General features: G+C 44.7%; 1 protein-coding gene across 2 annotated transcripts; it reads left to right on the top strand.

The window, feature by feature from the left end:
• Positions 1–123: 123 nt before the first annotated feature.
• Positions 124–15588, top strand: LOC144699672 (E3 ubiquitin/ISG15 ligase TRIM25-like). Of its 2 annotated transcripts, none has more exons than XM_078570805.1 (7): positions 124–783; positions 2423–2518; positions 3915–4148; positions 7307–7478; positions 10650–10739; positions 11913–11973; positions 14911–15588. In XM_078570805.1, the coding sequence occupies exons 1-7, from the start codon at positions 190–192 to the stop codon at positions 14930–14932; spliced, it is 1269 nt and encodes a 422-aa protein (XP_078426931.1). In that variant the 5' UTR covers positions 124–189; the 3' UTR covers positions 14933–15588. The 2 variants fall into 2 exon arrangements, with proteins under 2 accessions (XP_078426931.1, XP_078426930.1); XM_078570804.1 differs by having other exon boundaries at positions 11898–11973; positions 14911–15373.
• Positions 15589–23187: the final 7599 nt, after the last annotated feature.

Below are 23187 nucleotides of genomic sequence, written 5' to 3'. Positions count from 1 at the left end.
GGTTAACAAAATGGGTTGTGCTGAAATTAAATCTAAGGGGATTTTTGTTTCCTCACTTGCCCTCCCACTTGATCTACATTGAAAAAGAATCTAGGAACCGAACAATAAATACATCCAGGGCTGTCGAGTTCCAGACAAATCAACAGAACTTCGGATCCCGGCTGTAAGAAGGAGAACTGGCACCTCGACATGGCATTACCATTGTCAAATGTGCAGGTTTCCAGGGAGAAGCTGGTCTGTGCCATTTGTCTGGAGGTGTTCAAGAATCCGGCGACAATTCCATGTGGACATAATTTCTGCTTGGAATGCATCCATCGATTCTGGGACCAGCAGTTTGGTGTTGGGGCCTATAGCTGCCCTCAGTGCAGGGAAAATTTCATCCCCAGGCCCACGCTCCACAGAAACATCATTGTCTGCGACATAGTGGAAGATTTTCTCAAGTCGGGTACTAAGGCTGGCATCGCCCGGCCCCTGGCGGGGCCAGGGGATGTCACCTGTGATTTCTGTAGCGGTAGCAAGCTGAGGGCGGCCAGGTCGTGCCTGGTATGCCTGGCATCTTATTGTGAGGAGCACCTGATGCCTCACCGGGAAAGCCCGGCGTTCCAGGATCATCCCCTGACCGAGCCTGTGCGAGATATCAAGGAGCGTAAGTGCAAGATGCACAGGAAGCACCTGGAACTCTTCTGTAGGAACGACAAGACTTTCATTTGCTGCGTATGTATGACTAGTGAGCATCGTAAGCACGAGGTGGTAACGCTGGAGGAAGAGGTACAGAGCAGAAAGGTAAAAGCTGATAAATTGTTAAACTTGTACAAAGGAATTGATCAGCATTTTCCACATTCAGGGTAATGCACTGATAGGATCATTTTCAGGGAACGGGTATCATAGGGTATCACTGTTGCTGGGTTAGTAATCCAAAGAGCTGGGTCTAATGTTCCAGAGACTTAAATTGAAATCCCACCATGGTAACTTCAACTTCTTAATAAATCTGAATTCATCGCAATCATGAAACTACCATCGATTATTGTAAAAGTCCATCTGTTTCGCTCACGTCCTTTAGGGAAGGAAATCTGCCATCCTTACCTGGTCTGTCCTACATGTGACTCCAGACCCACACAATGTGGATGACTCTTAAATGCCCCTGAAATGGCCTAACAAGCCACTCGGTTGTACCAAACTGCTACAGAAAAGTCAAATAAGAGTGAAACCAGATAAACCACCTGGCATTGATGTAGGCACTGGAAACGACAAAGGCATACATGCGAACATACGAATTAGAAACAGGAGTAGGCCATTTGGCCCTTCGAGCCTGCTCTGCTGTTCAGTAAGATCATGGCTGATCTCACTGTTGCCTCAACTCCACATTTCACCTACCCCCGACAACTTTGACTCCCTTGTTAGTCAAGAATCTATCTACCTCTGCCTCCATTGCTCTCTGGTGAAGAGAGTTCCAAAGATTCACAACCATCTGAGAGAAAAAAATTCCTTCCCACACCCTGCTCATCCAATAACACACAAGCTCAACATCACTCAGGACAAAGCAGCCAACTTGACTAACACCCCATCTACCACCTTCAACATTCACTCCATCCACCACTGACACACAGTAGCAACAGTGTGTACCAGGTACAAGATGCACTGCAGCAATTCACCAATGGTCCTTTGACAGCACCTTCCAAACCCACAACCTCTACCACCTAGAAGGACAAGGGCAGCAGACACATGGGAACACCACCACCTGCAAGTTCCCAACCAAGCCGCACACCATCCTGATTTGGAAATACATTGCTGTCGCTGGGCCAAAATTCTGGAACTCCCTTCCTAATGACAACATGGCTGTACCTACACCTCATGGACTGCAGCGGTTCAAGGTGGCTCATCACCAGCTTCTCAAGGGCAATTAGGGATAGGCAATAAATGCTGACCTTGCCAGAAGCCAACATTTTTAGAATGCATAAAAAAACCAAACAGGAGCATAAGCAAATTGCTCTGTTAAATGAAGAGAATAATTGCTCTCGAAGACAGGAAATCTTCATAATAATTCTTATAATTTCTCATTTATGAACATGGCTTTGATTAATTCTAAAAGCAAAATACTGCAGATGCTGGATATCTGAAATAAAAACAGAAAATGCTGCAAATACTCAGCTGTTCAAGCAGCATCTGTGGAAAGTGAAACAGTTAACGTTTCAGGTTGATGACCTTTGATCAGAACTGTTCTGGTGAAAGGACATTGACCTGAAACGTTAACTCTGTTTGATATATTCCTGCTGTGTGGGGACCGTTTTTGAAATAAAATCCAGAGAACAGTGATCAGATTTCTGCCCCTAGTCCTGCCCCTCTGTTCTGACTATGAGTGAAACTGAGAGGTTTATTCCCTTTCTGTGCTAGTCCTGATGGTATTTATTCTCTCATTTTCCAGAAAGAACTTTATCTAATGGATCTTGAGATGGAGAAGCAGCTACAGGGGACACTGCTGGAGATTGGAACACTTCAGGAAAACATCGACTCAATCACGGTTAGTTGGTTGGCAACCTCCTTGGCAATGAGGCCATCAGGAATTGTTGGAGCTTTAGAATCCTGGTTCAAGCTCTTCCGTGTGACTGCCAATCAAAGGATTGCACAGATCACAGCTTCAACTGTCCAGCTTTTTTGTAACTGGTAGACAATTTCAATTTGCGATCCGTGGGACAATGACAACCAGGGTTTTTAAGAGGCAAAATCAAGAAGCACTTTACGCACAAACAGTGATGGAATTATGATCTCTCTCCCACAAATTGGGGGAGTGGTGGGGGTCAATGGGAACTTTTGAGACAGAGATTGATAGATTTTTCTTAGGCAAGGTTATCAAAGAATATGGTGTTCAGGAGTGTGAATGGAATAAGGTATATATCATCTAATGGAACGAAAGAGCAGGGCTTGAGGGGCTGAAAGGCCCCCTTCTGATGCTCTAGGGAGAGGACTTGAGAATCCCATTCTTGACCCCCATCTTCTCACATCAGTCTTTCCCACTCCAGACAAACATTGTGTTTACAGTTCATTAATGCAGTTTAATTCAATGGTTATCCCTTGTAACTTATCAGGCCCCTCCACTACACTTAATTTGCCTTCTTAGTCCTGGTTAGCCTGGTTATTGGGAGTATTATTTGAAATTCCATTGAATAGGAGTGATTGAGAAGGAGCAGTCCAACCTCAATGTTTTCTAGAGAAGCTGCTTCATGATGAATAGAAAAGTCATGTGTGTTCCTGGTCACGTGTTCACAGATGTGTTTCCCTGGATATGTTTCTGGGTGTTGTGTTCCAGCAAATGTATTCCTGGGTGGGTGCTCCTATCAATGTCTAGTTTTCCCTAAAATGCACCTATTCTATTCGCTTCAACCACTCCCTGTGGTAGCGAGTTCCACACTCTCACCACTCTGAGTAAAGAAGTTTCTTTTGAAGTCCCTATTGGATTTCTTGGTGATTATCTTAAGGCCTCTAGTTTTCCTCTTCCCCATAAGAAACATTCTCTCTGAAGAAGGGTCACATGGGCTCGAAACATTAAATTTGTTTCTCTCTCCACAGATACAGCTAGACCTGAATTTTTCCAGCATTTTGTGTTTTGTTTCAGATTTCCAGCATCTGCAGTATTTTGCTTTTAACATTCTCTCTGTATCCACTCTATCAAAACCTTTCATAATTTTAAAGACCTCTATTAGGTCACCTTCAGCTTTTTTTTCTCAGGTTGGGCATTGGGAGATGATGATTCCAGGAATGAGTGTTAGGTGGCATTGGGAGTTTCAAGTGGATGACACTGTGAATGGGGACTAAGTGGAACTGGGTGCTCGGAGCATGTGTTGGGTGGCAAGAGGAGTGGGAACCGGGTGGCGCTACACAGGGCAGGAGGTTTTAAACTCTTTCTGATCTCACCTCAGAGAACCACACAACGAGTGGAATTGGAAATCACCAACAAATTTTCTGCAATGACTGAAGCCATCGATGAGGCCCTGAAAGTGGTGATTGGGTTAATTGGGAGGGAGCAGCAGGCAGCACTGAACCAGGGCATCAGCATCAGGACCCAACTGGAGCAGAAATGCACTGAGATCAGAGAGAAGAAACTCCAGTTGGAAATCTTGGCCAATAAGAGCGATAATTTAAAATTTGTACAGGTAAAATCATTATTCACCATTACTTCAATGTACAACATGATGGTTACAGTTTTACACTTTTAATTCATTAGCAGGAGCTTCTAACATATCTCAGAAGGGCTTGAATTTAACCTGCAATATGATACAGTAACTCTCATATAAACGAGGCTATCTAAGACACAGGAGTTAATTCAAAAAGCTAGCATAGTTGGATAGATATTTTGAGTTGCAAAGGCCTGAGATTCATGACAGGCTCATCAGGGAGGTCTAGTGTCACAGATGGAGCCAATGAGCAGCGAATTAGAATAGGTCAGTTTGGGAAGGCCTGAAGAGCCTTTGTATAGTTTACTCAAGGCTGCTGTCCTGATGTCTATGTTACCACCTAGTAGCCAACACTCATTATTGGCTGTGCATTGCCTTGATATATCTGACATGAAAGTAAGATTCTGATCAGGGGACATCTCACTCATTGAGAAGGTCTGACATCAGCTAAAGGCTAGAGCCTTATCTCGGAAGTGGAGGGAACGGCGTGACTAGCTTGAGGTTGAGAAACCCGGAAGAATTGGTTTCCCTCAGGTTCTGCCTTATTACCTTCTTCACCTGTCTTTGGTTCCTGACCACGTGTAGCCAGATTGAGAGGCTGGCTGCCAGCAACAGGGTCTTGGGTAGCAGGCCACCGTCGGGGAGAGATGGATCAAAAAAGTCGGGCTCCAAAGAAGATTGGAAGCCGAAGGGTAGATCAGAAGGGTCAGGGAGGTGGAGATCAGAGGGTCAGTAAAGTAGAGGTTGATAGGGCTGAGTTTTGGGGAGATTGGAAGGGTCAATGCTGGTGGAGAGATTAGAAGGGTTGACATGGGCGATGTCCAATCGTGGGTGAAGCAGGTAAACTGAATCCAGACGATAAATGGAAAAGAGCACACATCCTGGATCCAGGCGTCGTCATCCCCTTTTAGCTGCTAGGTTTCCAAATATCTAAATTTGATTTGTCTAACTGGTTGAGTTGACGCACTGCTGACCAATTGGCACAGTGGAGCACTGGAAAATGATTCAAAACCATTAACCAGAGTAATACTTGAAACAGGTAAGGAGGTAAAAGGTGTAGCAGGTTGGGGAAAAACCATGCATTTAAAAAAGCAGCTGTGATTTAATGGCTAGGACAAAGCTTCCTCCAGAGTTCAGACAGTGCTGGATTTTGTCCTATAGGCATTAATCATTTGGAAAGTTTTCAGGAAATCCCTATAGCCAGTGTCAAATTAAAATGGTGATTAATTCTGAGCGACACAGCCTCATGATAATATTTAAATGATCAACCGCCTCTTGCAAACAGATTAGTTGTTCATACTTGGTACAACTTCTGTTAAAACCAGAAGCAGGGGTGACCAGGAGCTGTCCCTGGCACTGTGACTGATGGCACAGTTCGCCAATGTTGTCAGGTGTAAGCAATGTGAGCAATCCAGCATTGGTTCCAGTTTGATCTGATTCTGAAGCCTCAGTTCCAGCATCACGTGTCCCCTAATCATAACAGAGTGAAGCCCTTTACACTACACCTCAACAATATACCTTCATCCCAGACTCAGAAGTGGCTAATCCCCACTACTGTGAACAGTGCAATCTCATTGAAACATTTAAGATTCTCCAACGCGGCCAATTACCGCCCCATCAGTCTACTCTCGATCATCAGTAAAGTAATAGAAGGGGTCATCAACAGTGCTATCAAGCGGCACTTGCTTAACAATAACCTGCTCACTGATGCCAATTTGGATTCCACCAGGGCCACTCAGCTCCTGACCTCATTACAGCCTTGGTTCAAACATGGACAAAAAAGCTGAACTCCCGAGGTGAGGTGAGAGTGACTGCCCTTGACATCAAGGCAGCATTTGACTGAGTATGGCATCAAGGAGCCCTAGCAAAACTGGAATCAATGGGAATCAGGGGGGAACACTCTCCGCTAGTTAGAATCATACATAGCACAAAGGAAGATGGCTGTGATTGTTGGAGGTCAGTCATCTCTGCTCCAGGACATCACTGCAGGAGTTCCTCAGGGTAGTGTCCTAGGCCCAACCATCTTCAGCTGCTTCATCAATGACCTCCTTCCATCATAAGGTCAGAAGTGGGGATGTTCGCTGATGCTTGCACAATGTTCAGCACCATTCGCGACTCCTCAGATACCGAAGCAGCCCATGTCCAAAATGCAGCAATATCCAGGCTTGGGCTGACAAGTGGCAAGTAACATTCGCACCACACAAGTGTCAGGCAATGACCATCTCCAATAAGAGAGAATCCAACCATTGCCCCTTGATGTTCAATGGCATTACCATCACTGATTCCCCACTATCAACACCCTGGGGGTGACCATTGACCAGAAACTGAACTGGACTAGCCATATAAGTACTTTGGCTACAAGAGCAGGTCAGAGACTTGGAATCCTGCAAAGAGTAACTCACCTCCTGACTCCCCAAAGCCTGTCCACTTGTGAATGTGATGGAATACCCCCCACTTGCCTGGGTGAGTGCAGCTCCTACAACACTGAAGAAGCTGGACACTGTCCAGGACAAAGCAGTCCGCTTGATTGGCACTACATCCACAAACATTCACTCCCTCCACCACAGACGCACAGTAGCAGCAGTGAGTACCATCTACAAGATGCACTGCAGGGATTCACCAAGGCTCCTTAGACAGCACCTTTCAAACCCACGACCACTACCACCTAGAAGGACAAGGTCAGCAGATAGATGGGAATGCCACCACCTGGAAGTTCCCCTCCAAGTCGCTCACCATCCTATCTTGGAAATATATTGCCGTTCCTTCACTGTCGCTGGGTCAAAATGCTGGAACTCCCTTCCTAACTGCACTGTGGGTGTACCTATGCCACATGGACTGCAACGGTTCAAGAAGGCAGCTCATCACCACCTTCTCAAGGGCAACTAGGGATGGACAATAAATGGTGTCCTGGTCAATATTTATCCCACAATTAGCATCATGGAAACAGATTATTATCACATTGCTGTTTGTGGGAGTTTGCTGTACACATGTTGGCTGCCACAATTCCTACATTACAACTGTGACTACAATTCAATAGGACTTCATTGACGGTGAAACATTTTGGGATGTCCTGAGGGTGTGAAAGGTACAATATAAATGCAAATTCTTCATTCTTATGGTTCTGTATTTCCTCTCAGGAGTCCCTTTGTTTCAGCTCCTCCTCTCTGGTCTCTGAAGTCCCTAAGTTAAAGTCCGATCTACATTTCAAGCTGGCTCGCGCCAGCGAAGCAGCCACCGATCTTTCTGTCCAGGTGAAGGAGTGTCTGCGTCAAGCCATGAAACGCAAACTGAAGAGCGCAGAGTCAAGAGGTCAGTGAATTGCAGAACAGGTCAGGCTGAAGAACAGGCTCAGGGGGCTGAATGGCCACCCCCCTGCTCCTATATCCCTAGTTCTCAAGACGCTGACACAGGCTTTGTATTCTGAAGGTCAGAAGGTTGGCACAGAAGGAACAATTACAATACACAATCTCATCGTGTGATCTGCTGGGAGAGGCCAGATAAAAATCCAGGTCTATTTGAGGGACAACCAATCCAAGAAATTCCTCTCCAACCCCTACCTAGGAGGTCGAGGCTAGTCCAGGAGACTCTGGGGCCTAATAATTTGATGCAGCTCCTCCCTCTTGTGTGAGTGATCTCGACTCTGTCAGAAATAGATCCAGCTCTTGTTTGTAGGTGTTTTCCATGACATCAATTCTAAATTATCCTCTTGTATATTTCTACAAACTCTCCTTTCTCATCTCCCTTTCAAGGCTAAAGACTCCCAGTTACTTCAATCTTTCCTCATAACGTAATCCTTTGACACCTCTTAGCTTGTCTCCTCTTTTGTCAGTCACATTCTGGCTCCTAGGAGACATTTAAATGGATAGAGAATTGTCCATTCCACTTCACACTGTTGCTTTCTCAACTAAGGGTGCAGTTTGAAACTGAAACAAGATAAACAAACAGAACTAACTTGTATTTATCTACATTTTTATTCATTTGTGGGATGTGGGCGTTGCTAGCTAGACCAGCATTGATTTCCCATCCTTAATTGCCCTTGAGAAGGTGGTGGTGAGCTGCCTTCTTGAACTGCTGCAGTCCCTGTGCTGTATGTACACCCAAGGTGCTGTTAAGGAGGGAGTTCCAGAATTTTGACCCTTTCATGATCTTGGAATGTCCCAAAGTGCTTTATAGCCAATGGAGTACTTGTAAAATGTGGACCAAAAAATGTGATGATGCTAAATCTGTTTTACAGATGTAAAATGCTGCCAAAGTGTCCAATAGGGCGGGTAGCAGGCACACATACATCCTGAAATGGAAGTCTGCCACCTTCTAATTAATGGAGGCAGCCAGGACATGCAACCAAAACAGGTGTTAGTAGGGTTGCCAACTTTGATCAGTACATTTCCCAGGTTTCATCATATGACCTCCTGTCTCCAACCGCTCCATCCCCATCCTTCCACCACCGGTCACCTGACATGATTAGTCTTGTGGCGCACCACTCTCCTACAGCCAATAGGTGAACAGAATCTTCATTACCTGATTGGATAAATCATGACTTGTCAATTATACAGCCTCTTTTGCCTGTCTCTGATATTTATATAATTAATAAACATAAGTGTTCAGAGAATTTTTAAAAACCTCAATATTTTTTGCCCCAATAATTTTTCTCCTGTGTTTGCTTGCAGCAGCTTCATGGATATTAGTTTTGAAGTCTGGGAGAACCACAGAATCTTAATGACACAGGAGGCCATTCAGCCCATCATGTCTGCACCAGCTCTCCAAATGAGCATTATGACCCAGTGTCACTGCCCTGCATTTTCCCTGTACCCTTGCACATTGTTTCTATTCAAATAATCATCTAATGTCCTCTTGAATGCCTTGATTGAACCTGCCTCCACTGCACTTTCAGGCAGTGCATTCCAGACCTGAACCACTTGTGTGAAAAAGTTTTTTCTCATGTCAAACTTGCTTCTTTTGCAAGTCACATTAAATCTGTACCCTCTCGTTCTTGATCCTTTTACGAGTCGGAACAGTTTCTCTCTATCTACTCTGTCCAGCCCCCTCATGATTTTGAACATCTCTATAAAATCTCCTCTTAACCTTCTTCTCTCCATGAAGAACAGTCCCAACCTCTCCAATCTATCCTCATAGCTGAAGTTTCTCATCCCTGGAACCATTCTTGTAAACCTCTTCTGCACTCTCTCCAATGTGTTCACATCCTTCCTATAATATGGTGTCCAGAACTGTAACAATACTCCAGCTGAGGTCTAACAAGTGTCATATGTAAATTCAGCATAACCTCCTTGCTCTCTTGTATTCTATGCCCCTATTAATAAAGCCCAGGACACTATATGCTTTATTAACTGCTCTCTCCACCTATGCTGCCACCTTCAATGATCTATACACATATACACCCAAGTCTTTCTGCTCCTTCAAAATTTCACCCATTTTATATTGTCTGTCCATGTTCTTCCTACCAAAATGCATCACCTCACACTTCTCCCCATTGAACTTCATCTGCCACCTGTCTGCCCACTCTACCGACTTGTCTATGTCCTCTTGAAGTTCCACACCGTCCTCGCAATGCACAACACTTCCAAGCTTCGTATCATCTGCAAACTTTTAAATTTGTCCCCTGCACACCAAGATCTAGATCAGTAATATATATCAGGAAAAGCAAGGGTCCCAATACCGACCCAAGGTAGTCTGGGGTGAGGGGTGTTAGATTCTTAGGCCAGAATTTTCCAGCAGCAGGGCCGGGGAGCCATCAAAATCTCTGTTCACATCGGTGGGACTGGAAGGTTCCGCCAGTATGAGGGGCCGGAAAATTCCGGCCTTAGTGTTTGTAAATGAGGGGCCTAAGGCTTACTGATGCCTCCTTTCCCAAATTGGACCACCCTGAAACACAGTTGACATCCAGCCAGCTGCATTCAAGAGTAGATGGTCTACATATCGCCTAACCAGCTGCCCTTAAAGGGCTGCTGCAGCCACCACCAATACAATACTTATCTGAATCTCCAGACCCTGCATTAAAACTACTGTCCGTAGCCAGCCACTGTTCACGCCCAATCATTCCCATCCTCCCTCTCCCAGACACCCCCTCCTGAGACTATTGGTGCTGACATAGCAGCAGAAAATGTATTAGATCATCGTTAGTGATTTTCCTGGTGAGCCCCAGCAATATTGGGGAGGAGACCAAGAGAATGTCCCTGCTCTTCTTCTCCCAATACATCCATGGAATTTCTTACCTCCACTTGAGATGGCAGATGAGGTCTTGGTTTATCTTCTTACCTTCTCCAACAGAGGTGCACTTCCTCAGTACTGCACTGGGAGTGTCAGCTCAGTTAATGGGTTCAGATTTCTAACTGAGGCTTGAAGCCTTGAGCCAAAGACAAGAGAGGAAGCTGCCAGTAGGCCATCGTGATACCTTAACATACTGAATAAGGATCCACAATACACAAATAAACTCCAGTCTTTCATTTCCGTTGTTGTATGCAGGGAATGAGAAAGCTGCTCGATCATCAGATGTGTCTCCACATACGTCTCTGCTTCCTCAAGAACCCAAGATTCGGAAAGAGTTTTTACAGTGTGAGTGGTTTTTATAAGTTTGGTTGAACTGACCACAAACAACACTGAAGTAAATAATCAAAGAACCTGTTTTAGTTGGTGTCAGTTGAGGGGTGGATATTTGTCAGGACACCAGGTCAGAACTTCCCTTCTCTCCTTTTAATAGTGCCAATGGATTCTTTTTGCACCCACCTGAAAGGGCAGAGGTTTAACATATCAGCTTTAAGATGGCAGCTCCGACAGTGCAGCACTGCTTCAGTACGCACTGGGAGTATCAACTGACATTTTGTGCTCAAGTCTCTTCTGTGGGTATCAAATCCACAATCTTCTGACCCAGAGGGAAGAATGTTTCCACTGAGTTACATGTGAGAGCCCCTTGCTTATGAGAATAATGGATAGAGTTATAGCATGTGTTTGCCAAAACATTATTAAAAAAAAGCAATGTTATGCAATAAAAAACAAATTTGATTTACTCAGTCCTTTCAAATGAGAGTCCCCATGTGTTCTCCCACATATTTAAACAACCTTACTGTTAGAAATCGGCATACCCTCTGATACATAACAGATCTTCCAGCAATACGGTAAAAACAGTACCAGCACTCCTGCCCGAGCCACACTGAAATCTCTGGATGCAATGGAAGGAGATTTCATTAGCATGGGATAACTACGAGCATTTTTCCAGCATCCCCCTACCCTTGGCAGATAGAACTGTCTGTTCTCGGATAGGAGTGTTGGGGGTTGACAAAATTACCTCTCCTCTTCTCCCAATCCCATGCATAGTCTGTATAACAAGGCCAACCTTTAAATAAAATGTGCCAAACTTTGAGGGCCCTTCTGGAGGTCGTAACTGATTTCCATCCCTTTGCTGGGTCCTGGTGAAAATAAAGGAGTGGCAACTCCCAGTACAGGGAGTCCCTGCACCTGGCTCTTTTCCACCGTCATTTGTCTTGCGGAGTAGCTCATCTTTACACAGTGATTGGAAACTTTTTGGAAACTCTGGTGATGTTTCGCTAGAGTTACAGCAAGAGGAACCCCTTCTCCCACAGAATCCCAGTGTGCCTAGCATGCACTTGCTGTTGTCACACTAACTTCCTGTGCTATGGTTTAGTTATGGGGTGATATATAGGTACTGCTTTTGACTGTGAGGCCAGTTACACTGACATTACTCTGTGATTAAACTCCTCTCACCATTAGATGGCACTGCTGCTCCTCCAAGGAACGTCTCCCAGGTCTGTTCTTCTCGGCGGCACTGCAGGTAAGTTTACATTTTATATTTATTTCTATAATAATTACAGGTATTTTTTTAAATTCTAAAATGCAATTTAATGATTCTCTTTTTGACTAAAGTATGTGTTGATGACTCCACGGGCATTCTGCCCACTATTTCTACAATAATTTTCTCTCTAGGGTCTGAAATCAAGGTCTCTGGCTGTCTTCTCCCCATCTGCTTAGGCCCCTGTGTATTCCCTTAACTGCCTTTGAGCCTACCTGTTGGAGTTGCTTTGCTTTATTTTCAGTTGGTTTCCTAGCACTAAGGGGATGGTACAAAGGTTAGGGAATAATGGTTTCAGGGTGACCAACTCTAGGGGAATAAATTAAGGGACATTTTGGCATCTGAACTGGGGGCAGGGATGGTGGTGAATCTGTCAGAGCTGGTGGGTGGGTTTTTGAGAGCAGGGCTGGGGAGGGGGGATGGCGAGTCTGTGGGTGGTGTGGGAGCGGACCGCCAAGTGGAGAGCGTATTACACGTGCAGGTGTGTGCTGCAAATTATCAAAATTCAATGATCAGGGGAGGCGGTGGACTTGTAACCCAGAGACCCAGGGAAATACTCTGGGGATCCAGATTTGAATCCCACCACGGCAGATGGTGGAATTTGAATTCAATAAAAATCGGGAATTAAAAGTCTAATGAAGACCCTGAAACCATTGTTGATTGTTGTAAAAATCCATCTGGTTCACTAATGCCCTGGTGGGCATTAGTCTATTGGCCTAATTCCCTTTAGGGAAGGAATTCTGCTGTCTTTACCTGGTCTGGCCTACCTGTGACTCCAGATCCACAACAATGTGGTTGACTCTTAAATGGCCTAGCAAGTCACTCAGTTGTATAAACCGCTACGAAGCCTATAAGGAATGAAACCAGATGGACCACTCGTCATCGACCTAGGCAACGGAAATGACAATGGCAAACTCAGCCCTGTCAACTCTGCTTACTAATATCTGGGGGCTAGTGCCAAAATTTGGAGAGCTGTCCCACAGACTAGTCAAGCAACAGCTTGACAGTCATTCTTACAAAATCGTACCTTACAGATAATGTCCCAGACACCACAATCATCATCCGCGGTAAGACAGACCCAGCAGAGGTGGCAGCATAATGGTAAACAGGGAGGGAGTTGCACTGGGAGTCCTCAACATTGACTCTGGACCCCATGAAGTCTCGTGGCAACAGGTGAAACATGGGCAAGGAAACCTTCTGCTCTATACCATATACCATTCCCTCCCCCCGTGCCCCAGCTGATGAATCACTATTCCTCCATGTTGAACACCACTTGGAGGAAACACTGAGGGTAGAAAGGGCGCAGAATGTACTGAGTGGGGCGGGGGGGGCTTCAATGTCCATCACCAAGAGTGACTTGGTAGCACAACTACTGACCAAGTTGGCTGAGTCCTAAAGGACATAGCTGCTACACTGGGTCTGCAGCAGGTGATGAGGGAACCAACAAGAGAGAAAAACATACTTGACCTCACCCTCACTAATGTGCCTGCCGTAGATGCATCTGTCCATGACAGAATCAGTAGGAGTGACCTGTGCACTGTCCTTGTGGAGACAAAGTCCTGTCTTCACATTGAGGATACCCTCCATCGTACTGTGTGGCACTGCCACCATGCTAAAAGGGATAGACTTTGAACAGATCTAGCAACTCAAGACTGGGCATCCATGAAGGCTGTGGCCATGAACAGCAGCAAAATTGTACTCAACTACAATCTATAACCTCATGGCCCAGCATATCCCCCATTCTATCATTACCTCCAGCTGAAATCCAGAGGTGAGGTGAGAGTGACTACCCTTGACATCAAGGCAGCATTTGACCGAGTGTGACATCAAGGAGCCCCAGCAAAACTAGAGTCATTGGGAATCAGGGGGAAAGCACTCCACTGGTTGGAGTCATTCCTAGCACAAAGAGAGATCGTTGTGGTAGTTGGAGATCAATCTCAGTTCCAGGGCATCACTGCAGGAGCTCCTCAGGGTAGTGTCCTAGGCCCAACCATCTTCAGCTGCTTCATCAATGACCTCCTTCCATCATAAAGTAAGAAGTGGGAATGTTCGCTAATGATTGCACAATGTTCTGCACCATTCGCGACTCCTCACATACTGAAGCAGTCCATATCCAAATGCAGCAAGACCTGGATAATATCCAGGCTTGGGCTGACAAGTGGCAAGTAACATTCGCACCACACAAGAGTCAGGCAATGACCATCTCCAACAAGAGAGAATCTAACTTTCGCCCCTTGACATTCAATGGCATTACCATCACTGAATCCCCCACTATCAACATCCTGGGAGGTTATCATTCTTCAGAAACTAAACTGGATTGGCCACATAAATACTATGGCAACAAGAGCAGGTCAGAGGCTAGGAATCCTGCAGCAAGTGACTCACCTCCTGACTCCCCAAAGCCTGTCCACCATCTACAAGGCACAAGTTAGGAGTGTGAATGAATACTCTCCATTTGCCTGGATGAGTGCAGCTCCCACAACATTCAAGAAGCTTGACACCATCAAGGACAAAGCAGCCTGCTTGATTGGCAGCCCATCCGCAAACATTCACTCCTTCCACAGTGGCAGTGGTGTCTACCATCTACAAGATGCACTGCAGGAACTCACCAAGGCTTCTTAGACAGCACCTTCTGAGCCCACAACCACTACCATTTAGCAGGACAAGGGCAGCAGACATGTGGGAACACCACCACCTGACAGTGCAGGACTCCCTCAGAGTGTCAGCCTTGACTATGTGCTCATATATCTGGAGTGGTACTTGAACTATGACCTTCTGACTCGAAGAGGCAAGTGTGCCACAGGTGACATCTGAACATAATATGTTAATTTATGATGTCAGTACTATTTATGTTAATTTATTATTACGACAAGAGATGCGCCACATTGGACCAAAAGCCATTGTCTTTCTGTCTTTTAGGTGTCATGAAGCAGACTTTTGATCCAAACTGACCGCTTTTCCAATTGGGATCAGAGAGTAGAACACAACTAACCAAAGCCATGGAACGATCCAGAGCATCTATAGAGATTTGATAATTGCTTGCAAGTCATATGTTTGGAGACTCACACCAGGGAAATGTTACTGGGAGGTTCACCTTTTCAAAGGCCTGTGAGGCATCTGTGCCAACCTGGTATGCACCTGTTATTTGGGGAAGGATAGTTTGGCGAGGAGTTAGGAATGTGTCCTAGTGTTTGGAAATCACACACCAACCCTCCCATCTGACTCCCCCTCGTTCCCTCCCCAATGCCCCGGTAAATGGATTGCATTATATGCTTTACTGTGTCCACTTGGCACAATTAGGTAGAGTTACCTGACCAGTAACTCTATACAACTGGTTTGGGATTTACCCAGATTATCCAAGTGACACCTCGTCGTTTTACAGGATGAATCTGCTACATAGCTTCCGAGCTGTCTTTAAAGAGCCACTGTATCCTGTGTTTTACATTGGGTCAGGCACATCTTTTTGTATTTGCCAGCTCAAGTAATGAGGGGCAGGCTGGATTTTCTTAAAGCTAAGTTTATTTCTCAGCTTTATTCTTTATATGTGTGTTCTGAGAATATCTGGCTAAACCCTCCCTGACGGTTATTATTCTTGTGTGTGCCTGGACAGCAAGTGCTGTTCAGCTATTCTGCCATTTGTGGCATTGCAACTAAGCCTGATAACAGCTTCCACCCAATAACAAAACGCATTCGGTTAGTAGAACTCACTGGGCAACTGTAAGGAGCAGGTGACTATTCTGACCCTTGGGCCATGGCCTAGATTGGTGAGTACCATACCACCTCACTTAACGGGTCTTGCACTAACACCAACCAAGCTCATTTCACTCAAGGTCTTTGTTGTAAATGGTCTGAGCTGGATGTCCTGTGGCAAGTGACTCACCTCCTGAATCCCCCGGCAGGAGTCAGGAGTGTGATGGAATACTCTTCACTTGCCTGAATGAGTATAGCACAACACTCAAGAAATTTGAAATCATCCAAAACATAGCAGCCCACTTGGCTGGCACCACTTTAAACTTTTACACCTTTCACCACAGGCACACAGTGGCAGCAGTGTGTACCATCTTTAGCATTTTCCAAACTCTTGACCTCTACCATCTAGAACAGGCTTATCCAACGTTTTTGTTCGGGGAGGGGGCACATTTCCATTTTTTTTCCTCACTTAAGGGACCAGTGGGCAAATTTCAGAAAGATAAGGTTTGCCACAATAAAATAAATTTAAAAAAAAATGTTGAGGTATTAATGAAAGAAACAATTCCTGAGCAAAAGTAAAGCAAGGTCATAACAAATTGTTAAGTTAAAAAAGAGTAATTAATAAAAATGACCAGAGTGTGAGAAGGTCAGTTTGCGTGTGTCTGGCTCACTCCCAGCCTCAGGGTACTCACCCTCTCACTTTCCCCCACACCACCCTCTCTCACTTCCCTACACCCACCACAGTACCATCTCCTTTCCAGGCACACAGCAATTTTTGCACTCCCTGGGCTCCAGCCTCACCGCACCTTTGCTTCCCTTGGACCCGGCAACCCTCAGCACACTTGCCACTGTTCATTGTTCCTCCATTCAGACTGTTTCTCTCTCTCATTTGCTGCTGATAGGCTCTGTAGAGAGCCTATTAGCAGCAAATGTTGTGATTGGAGGCGCATCCCTTGCAAAATCTTGAATTTCACTTATCTGCATTTTGAATATACCATCTTTTGAATAGTGGTTCTGCGGGCCGCCAGTTGGACAAGTCTGATCTAGATGATGCATGGGAACACCATCACCTGCAAGAACCCCTCCAGGTCATACACCATTCTAATTTGGAACTATATTGCTGCTGTTCTTTCATCGTCGCTAGGTCAAAATCCTGGAATCCCTTCCTAACAGGACAGGTTGCATCTCCACCAGATAGACTGCAATGGCTCAAGAAAGTGACTCAGCAGCATCTTCTCAACGGCAATTAGGGGTGGGCAATAAATACCAGCCTCACCAGTGACACCCACATCCAAGAATAATTCAAAGCCTGGTAAGGCCTGGCCCTGTGCAGTACTCGGTTCCTTGATTTGTGTCTATACTCAGATGCCCTTATTCTGTATGGTTATTTAAGGACACGCACGCTATCAAAGGTGTGGTTGTGATGTGACCAATACATATGAACACACAGAGGGCAAAATTTAATGCCCCTCCTCTGAGGTGTCTTTGGAGGTGGGGAGCATTTAATTGGGCTAGAGGTTTAAGGTGAGGACCCCATCGTCCTCCAATTTCTGCCCCAGATGGCTCATGGATGGCCTTCCTGCCCTGACTACAATTGAGGCGCTTAAGTAGGCTTTAAGGGCCTTCCTCCCACCTCTGGTATTCAGACTGCTGGCGGGTAGGGGCACAGGTCCCTTGTTGTCAGACATGCACTGCCTGATCAAAAGACCCGGCCTCGGGCAGGGGGCGGGGCGCTGAAAACCACCTTCCTCATCCCCACCTAGCCAGCAGCCCACTCACTGCCCTTACTCACCAGTGGCCTGGGCCCCTCAGCCATTCAAGGCCTCTGGTGGGTTCATTACCAGCAGTTACCGCGTGACGTTTCCTACAATGGACAGCCACTGGCATCTGATTTGTTAGCAGCTTTCGATGGCGACATTTCCATCCCCTGGCCACTTAGTGCTTTGTTGGCATTTAAATCAGCCGTCATTCCCAAAATGAAGTGACGCAGAACTCTTGCTGGCTCTCCAGCCAGCAGGCAAGGCCCCCATTGTCTGGATTAAATTCCACCCACTATGTGGAAGCGTTCCAATGTCTCAAGTCAATCCATCACACAGATCATTGTGACAATTTTCCAGCGTGGTCTCAACATTCTGGTGACGGTCATCAGATTATGGGCACACTTCTGGGATACTCCATCCATCCAAGTGAGCAATGAAGGTAGGCAAGTGGGAAGAATGCTTGCAATTCTCGATTCACAATCCTGGTAAACAAGGTCTCAAACCTAGATCATGCAGTTGACAAACTTTTCCTAATCCTGTCAAGTGCTGGAAGTGTCATTTCTGCAGCCATTAGTGCCTTGAATGCTACCATGTTGCATATTTTATTCTCTTCCTGCTGTTCTATTGCATATATCACATACTTTAGCATTTGCTTCTAGCTCCTATAACAGTTGTTAGTTGGGTGTTTAGGGTGGGACTATGACAACACCTTCCTATTTTGTAAGTACACATGAAAGTATTAATTAAAATCTCTCTTCCTACATTCCAATTATATAGGAAGCATGTTATCAATGGATAATGTTTATATGAAGCAAACTGCTGCTGTTTCACTACAATTAAATTAGATTTAGATCAATAAAATTTATGTATATGATTCTTTGTGTGATACGGTTCTGAAATTATATAATAAATGATTGGTCCTTACATAACTCCAAATACCGACCCTGATATTAACTCCAGGTGGGTTTTGCACTGGTGAGTTTAGGAATTCTCACCTGCTACAGCAGAAAACAGGCCCAGATTATTTTAACTCCTAAAGACTGTTAACATACCGCCTGTAAAATTGCTGCCTGGGACAAGGGCAATTTAGGATGGGAAATAAATGCTGTCCTTGTCAGCAACGACCATACCCCACCTGACCCGAAGTAAACATGGTAGTCGGTGGGGAAGAACATTTGGGAGGGAGTTCAGGGCAGGATGGACACACGTTGTATTTGAGGCAGAGAAAACATGGCATAATGTGCTACAGCCTTTAATTGTTGCTGAAAACAATTGAGAGAATGAATTCTTCAGATGACTGAGGAATGATGAGAGCGAGAGGAGGTGCAAAGTCCACAGTTAGAATGGAGCCGGGTGGGGGAGAGGTAGGGGGGGGAAAAGACCGTCTTATCTCCCAGTACATCAGGGATAAGATAGTGGAGAGGGACAATGGAGAGATTAAATTGTGACCTGAGCAAAAACAAAAATACCTGGAAAAACTCAGCAGGTCTGGCAGCATCTGCGGATAAGGAGCACAGTTAACGTTTCGAGTCCGAATGACCCTTCAACAGAACTAAGTAAAAATAGAAGAGAGGTGAAATATAAGCTGGTTTAAGGGGCGGGGGGGGGGACAAGAAGAGCTGGATAGAGGGCCATTGATAGGTGGAGATAACCAAAAGATGTCACAGACAAAAGGACAAAGAGGTGTTGAAGGTGGTGATATTATCTAAAGGAATGTGCAAATTAAGGGTAGAAAGCAGGACGAGCAAGGTACAGATAGCCCTAGTAGGGGCGGGGTGGGGGGAAGGGATCGAAATAGGCTAAAAGGTAGAGATAAAACAATGGATGGAAATACACTTAAAAATAATGAAAGTAGGTGGGAAAAGAAAAATGTATATAAATTATTGGAAAAAACAAAAAGGAGGGGGAAAGATCGGAAAGGGAGTGGGGATGGAGGAGAGAGTTCATTATCTAAAATTATTGAACTCAATATTCAGTCCGGAAGGCTGCAAAGTGCCTAGTCGGAAGATGAGTTGCTGTTCCTCCAGTTTGCGTTGAGCTTCACTGGAACAATGCAGCAAGCCAAGGACGGACATGTGGGCACGAGAGCAGGATGGAGTGTTAAAATGGCAAGTGACAGGGAGGTCTGGGTAATGCTTGCGGACAGACCGAAGGTATTCTGCAAAGCGGTCTTTTTGGAGAGACCAGTCTGCGTTTGGTCTCTCCAATGTAGAGGAACATGGGAGCAACGAATGCAGTAGACTAAGTTGAGGGAAGTGCAAGTGAAATGCTGCTTCACTTGAAAGGAGTTTTTGGGCCCTTGGATGGTGAGGAGAGAGGAAGTAAAGGGGCAGGTGTTGCACTTTCTGCGGTTGCATGGGAAGGTGCCGTGGGAGGGGGTTGAGGTGTAGGGGGTGATGGAGGAGTGGACCAGGATATCCCGGAGGGAACGATCCCTGCGGAATGCTGCCGGGGGTGGGTGAAGGGAAGATGTGTTTGGTGGTGGCATCATGCTGGAGTTGGCGGAAATGGTGGAGGACCTGAGCATTTCATTAGTAGACATCTCATTGAAATTTGGGCTCACAATTCTAGTTAAGAGTTTTGTTGCATCAACATAATCTTTGCCTCTCAGCATCGGAAAAACCAGAGCAGGAATGAATTTTTAAAGGTTGTTTAATTCCTGTGTCATATCCAGAAGTTGTGTCTTATTTTGCTTAAAGTGATAGTTTGTCACTTAGTCACAAAAGCTCAGTCATTCGACTGAAACCAGTGTCAAGAAACCACAATGTGAAATGTGTTCTGAGGGTTCAGCTTAAAACACAGTGGAAAGGTCCTGAAAAACTCAAAAGCTTATTCATTTTCTGCACTAAAATCAGACCAGACTGAAAGAGGATCATTTAGCTACATAGGAACAAGAGGTGGCCATTCAGTCCTTTGAGCCTACTCCACCATTCAATTAGATCATGAATAATTCCATTTACCCACATTAGTTCCATATCCCTTAATACTTTTAACTAACAAAAATCTATCAGACTCAGTCTTGAAAGCTTCATTTGATCCCCAGCATCTACCATAGCCTTTTGGGGCCAGTTCCAGACTTCTAATAACTTTTATGTGAATGAGCATTTCCTGACTTTTCCCTCCTGAACGGCCTTGCTCTAATGTTAAGATTACACTCCCACTTTCCTGATTTCCCCACCAGGGAAAATAGTTTCTATCTATCCTATCAAATTATTTTTAACATTTTAGACATCTCAATTCGATCACCCCTGAATCTTCTAAGGTCAGGGGAATACATGCCCAGTTTATGCCATTGTTCTTCATTTGTTTCAAAGTTTTAAAGAGAGATAGATGCCTCAGAAATGATTTAAATACATGAACGATAGCAAAGGACAACATGACTCACAATTCAAACCTACGCTTTTCCAACACCTTTCAATGCTTGATGTCTAAAGCAAGATACTTTGTCCTTGTGCTGCACTGACATGCAGGGATGCAATGTATCAAACTGCTTTGGCAAGTGGCAACCGTTCTTTGATTGAAGTTAAACCTGCAATTCAAATCAATACACCTGATGGACACTGAAGTAGATCAGTCCAGACCAGTCACTCTGTAACTCTTACCAACCCATTAGTGTTTAATAGCAGACAAGAAAAACTAACTGCGATTGCTGCCAATGGGAACAAAATAAAAAGAAAATGCTAGAGATGAATTCAGTCAATCAGAATCTGAATGAAAGACTTGCATTTCAACAGGACATCTCAAAGTGCTTTTGAAATGTAGCTACTGTTGTAATGTAGGAATCTCAGCACCCAGTTTGCACACAACAAGCTCCCACAAACATCAATCTATTTTTGTGACATTGATTGAAGAATAAGTATTGGCCAGGACACTGGGGATAACTCCCCTGCTTTTCTTTGAAATACTGCCATGGGGTCATTTGGATCCCCTGCAAGAGCAGGACCTAGGTTTAATGTCTCATCACTTCTGGCAACACAGCACTTTTTCAGTACAGTATTAGGCGTGCTAGCCTGGGTTTTGTGATTAAGATTCTGGAGTGAGATCCAAATCCACAAGCTTCTGACTCAGAAATGGGAGTGCTACATTGAACCCTGACTCATGATGAAAGGTGGGTCAGATGTGTTCCTCCTGAACCTAATGGATAAAGGCAGGAAAATGTTTCACTGGGACCTATATCAGAACTGGCAGGGGCTAGAGGAACAATAACACAGAGCTTGAAGCGAGGTCAACAAAAAGGTCCTGAGGTTTCTGTTTGTCTGTTATTAGAGTTCTGTAACTATCCACTTACCGGCATATTAGCACTGTTTTTAACGTGTTTATGTGGCCTCAGGGGACAGCAAACTGTCCAACTCTCCTCTTTGTACCCTCCCCGCAGCACAAGGCACATTTTAATTCTTGGGCTTCATTTCATTAATTTGAATTGTACTCCCATCCAGTCACTCCCAGTGGAAATTGCTAGTTGGTGAATGGAAGCAGGATTTCAAGCAACAGGAGGGAAATCCAAGAGAATGACCCCTGACACAAGGGGAGGTGATGTGGGGTATAGATTCCATTGTGGTCAGGGGAGGGCTAGGGAAATCTGGACAGGCCCAAGGCTTCCTCGTGAGGCTCAGAGAAGCAACTCCTGCAGATCCTGGCCCACAAGATATCATCCAACCCCAACATCTAAGTATCAATACAGCCCCTGTTTGCTTGCAACAGGCAGCCCCTGCAATGCTTAAAATCCAGCAGTTAAAACGGTGGACACAAACATGTTACAAACGTAATGTTAAGCACCCAAATGCCATTTTGACTATCCACATTTGGGTAGTATTAAAATTTGGCCTTTTTTTTCCTGCATGGTGTTAAAATATTTTCCTTGACATTTTCCTTTGGGTAGTTGATGTCCTCTTTCAAAAGTTAAGACAAGTGGGGGTGGGGGGCAGGGTATTCTGGTCTGTCACCATATACAGGTAGCAATCCCTCACCTGAATGAAAAGGGGGAAACTGCAAAAGATCTATTCTTAAATACATAGGTGGATTTGGATTTATTATATCTTGGATTAAGATTTTTGCTTTCTTTTCACTTATAAATAGCTCATCTACTTGTACTGTGGCTGGAAATAATAAAATGGTCAATTTGCTCATGCCCAGAATTATTCAGTGTATGGACATTTAACAAGAAATATCTCAGTCAACAGTTAGCAAGGAATGCTGAATTAAGGGGTCAGTGATCTTTTAGATGACAGGGTATTCTAAATCAAATAAAAAAGACAATGATCTACAGATTTGTTAGGTAACTGAAAAACAACTCTCATCATACCATAATTAATCAAGATTATGTTGTGCATAACTGGAGCTCTATAAAGATCTCTCCTTCACAATTTGTAGAAAGACACTAGAATGACTGCCAGTTGACCTGGTACCAGCTGAGCCAATTGTCAACTGGGAAATAAAGTCCAGTTCATCTACTGGGGCCAGATGAACTGGTGAAGAAGTTGAATTGGTTCCAGTTGAGAGTTCAGCCAGATATATTGCTGATTTAACAGAGAACCTACAGCTGTATGTAGGCAAACTGAATTTTTGATTAATTTGTAAGAAAGGAAGTTTATTCCATTCCATTTATTCAGCTCAATATCGATCATGGGCATCAGAATTATGGTGAAAAAAAATCACAGTCTCTTTCTGCAACAAAATCACGTGCGTGTGTATGAGATTGAAGGTCATTCAGTTTCAGTATTAATCATCGGCATCAGGATTATAGTGA

The sequence above is a fragment of the Cetorhinus maximus genome, chromosome 24, assembly GCF_964194155.1.
Source record: "Cetorhinus maximus chromosome 24, sCetMax3.hap1.1, whole genome shotgun sequence".
NCBI classification, from domain to species: domain Eukaryota; kingdom Metazoa; phylum Chordata; class Chondrichthyes; order Lamniformes; family Cetorhinidae; genus Cetorhinus; species Cetorhinus maximus.
Note: the sequence above shows the minus strand (reverse complement) of the source record. Positions and strands in the feature narration are given on the sequence as shown.

Coding starts and splice junctions, on each gene's coding strand:
- LOC144699672 (XM_078570804.1), top strand. CDS start 190: ATGGCATTACCATTGTCAAATGTGCAGGTTTCCAGGGAGAAGCTGGTC. Junction 7,479..10,649: donor GAAGAGCGCAGAGTCAAGAG/GTCAGTGAATTG, acceptor TGTTGTATGCAG/GGAATGAGAAAGCTGCTCGA. Junction 10,740..11,897: donor TCGGAAAGAGTTTTTACAGT/GTGAGTGGTTTT, acceptor CTGTGATTAAAC/TCCTCTCACCATTAGATGGC.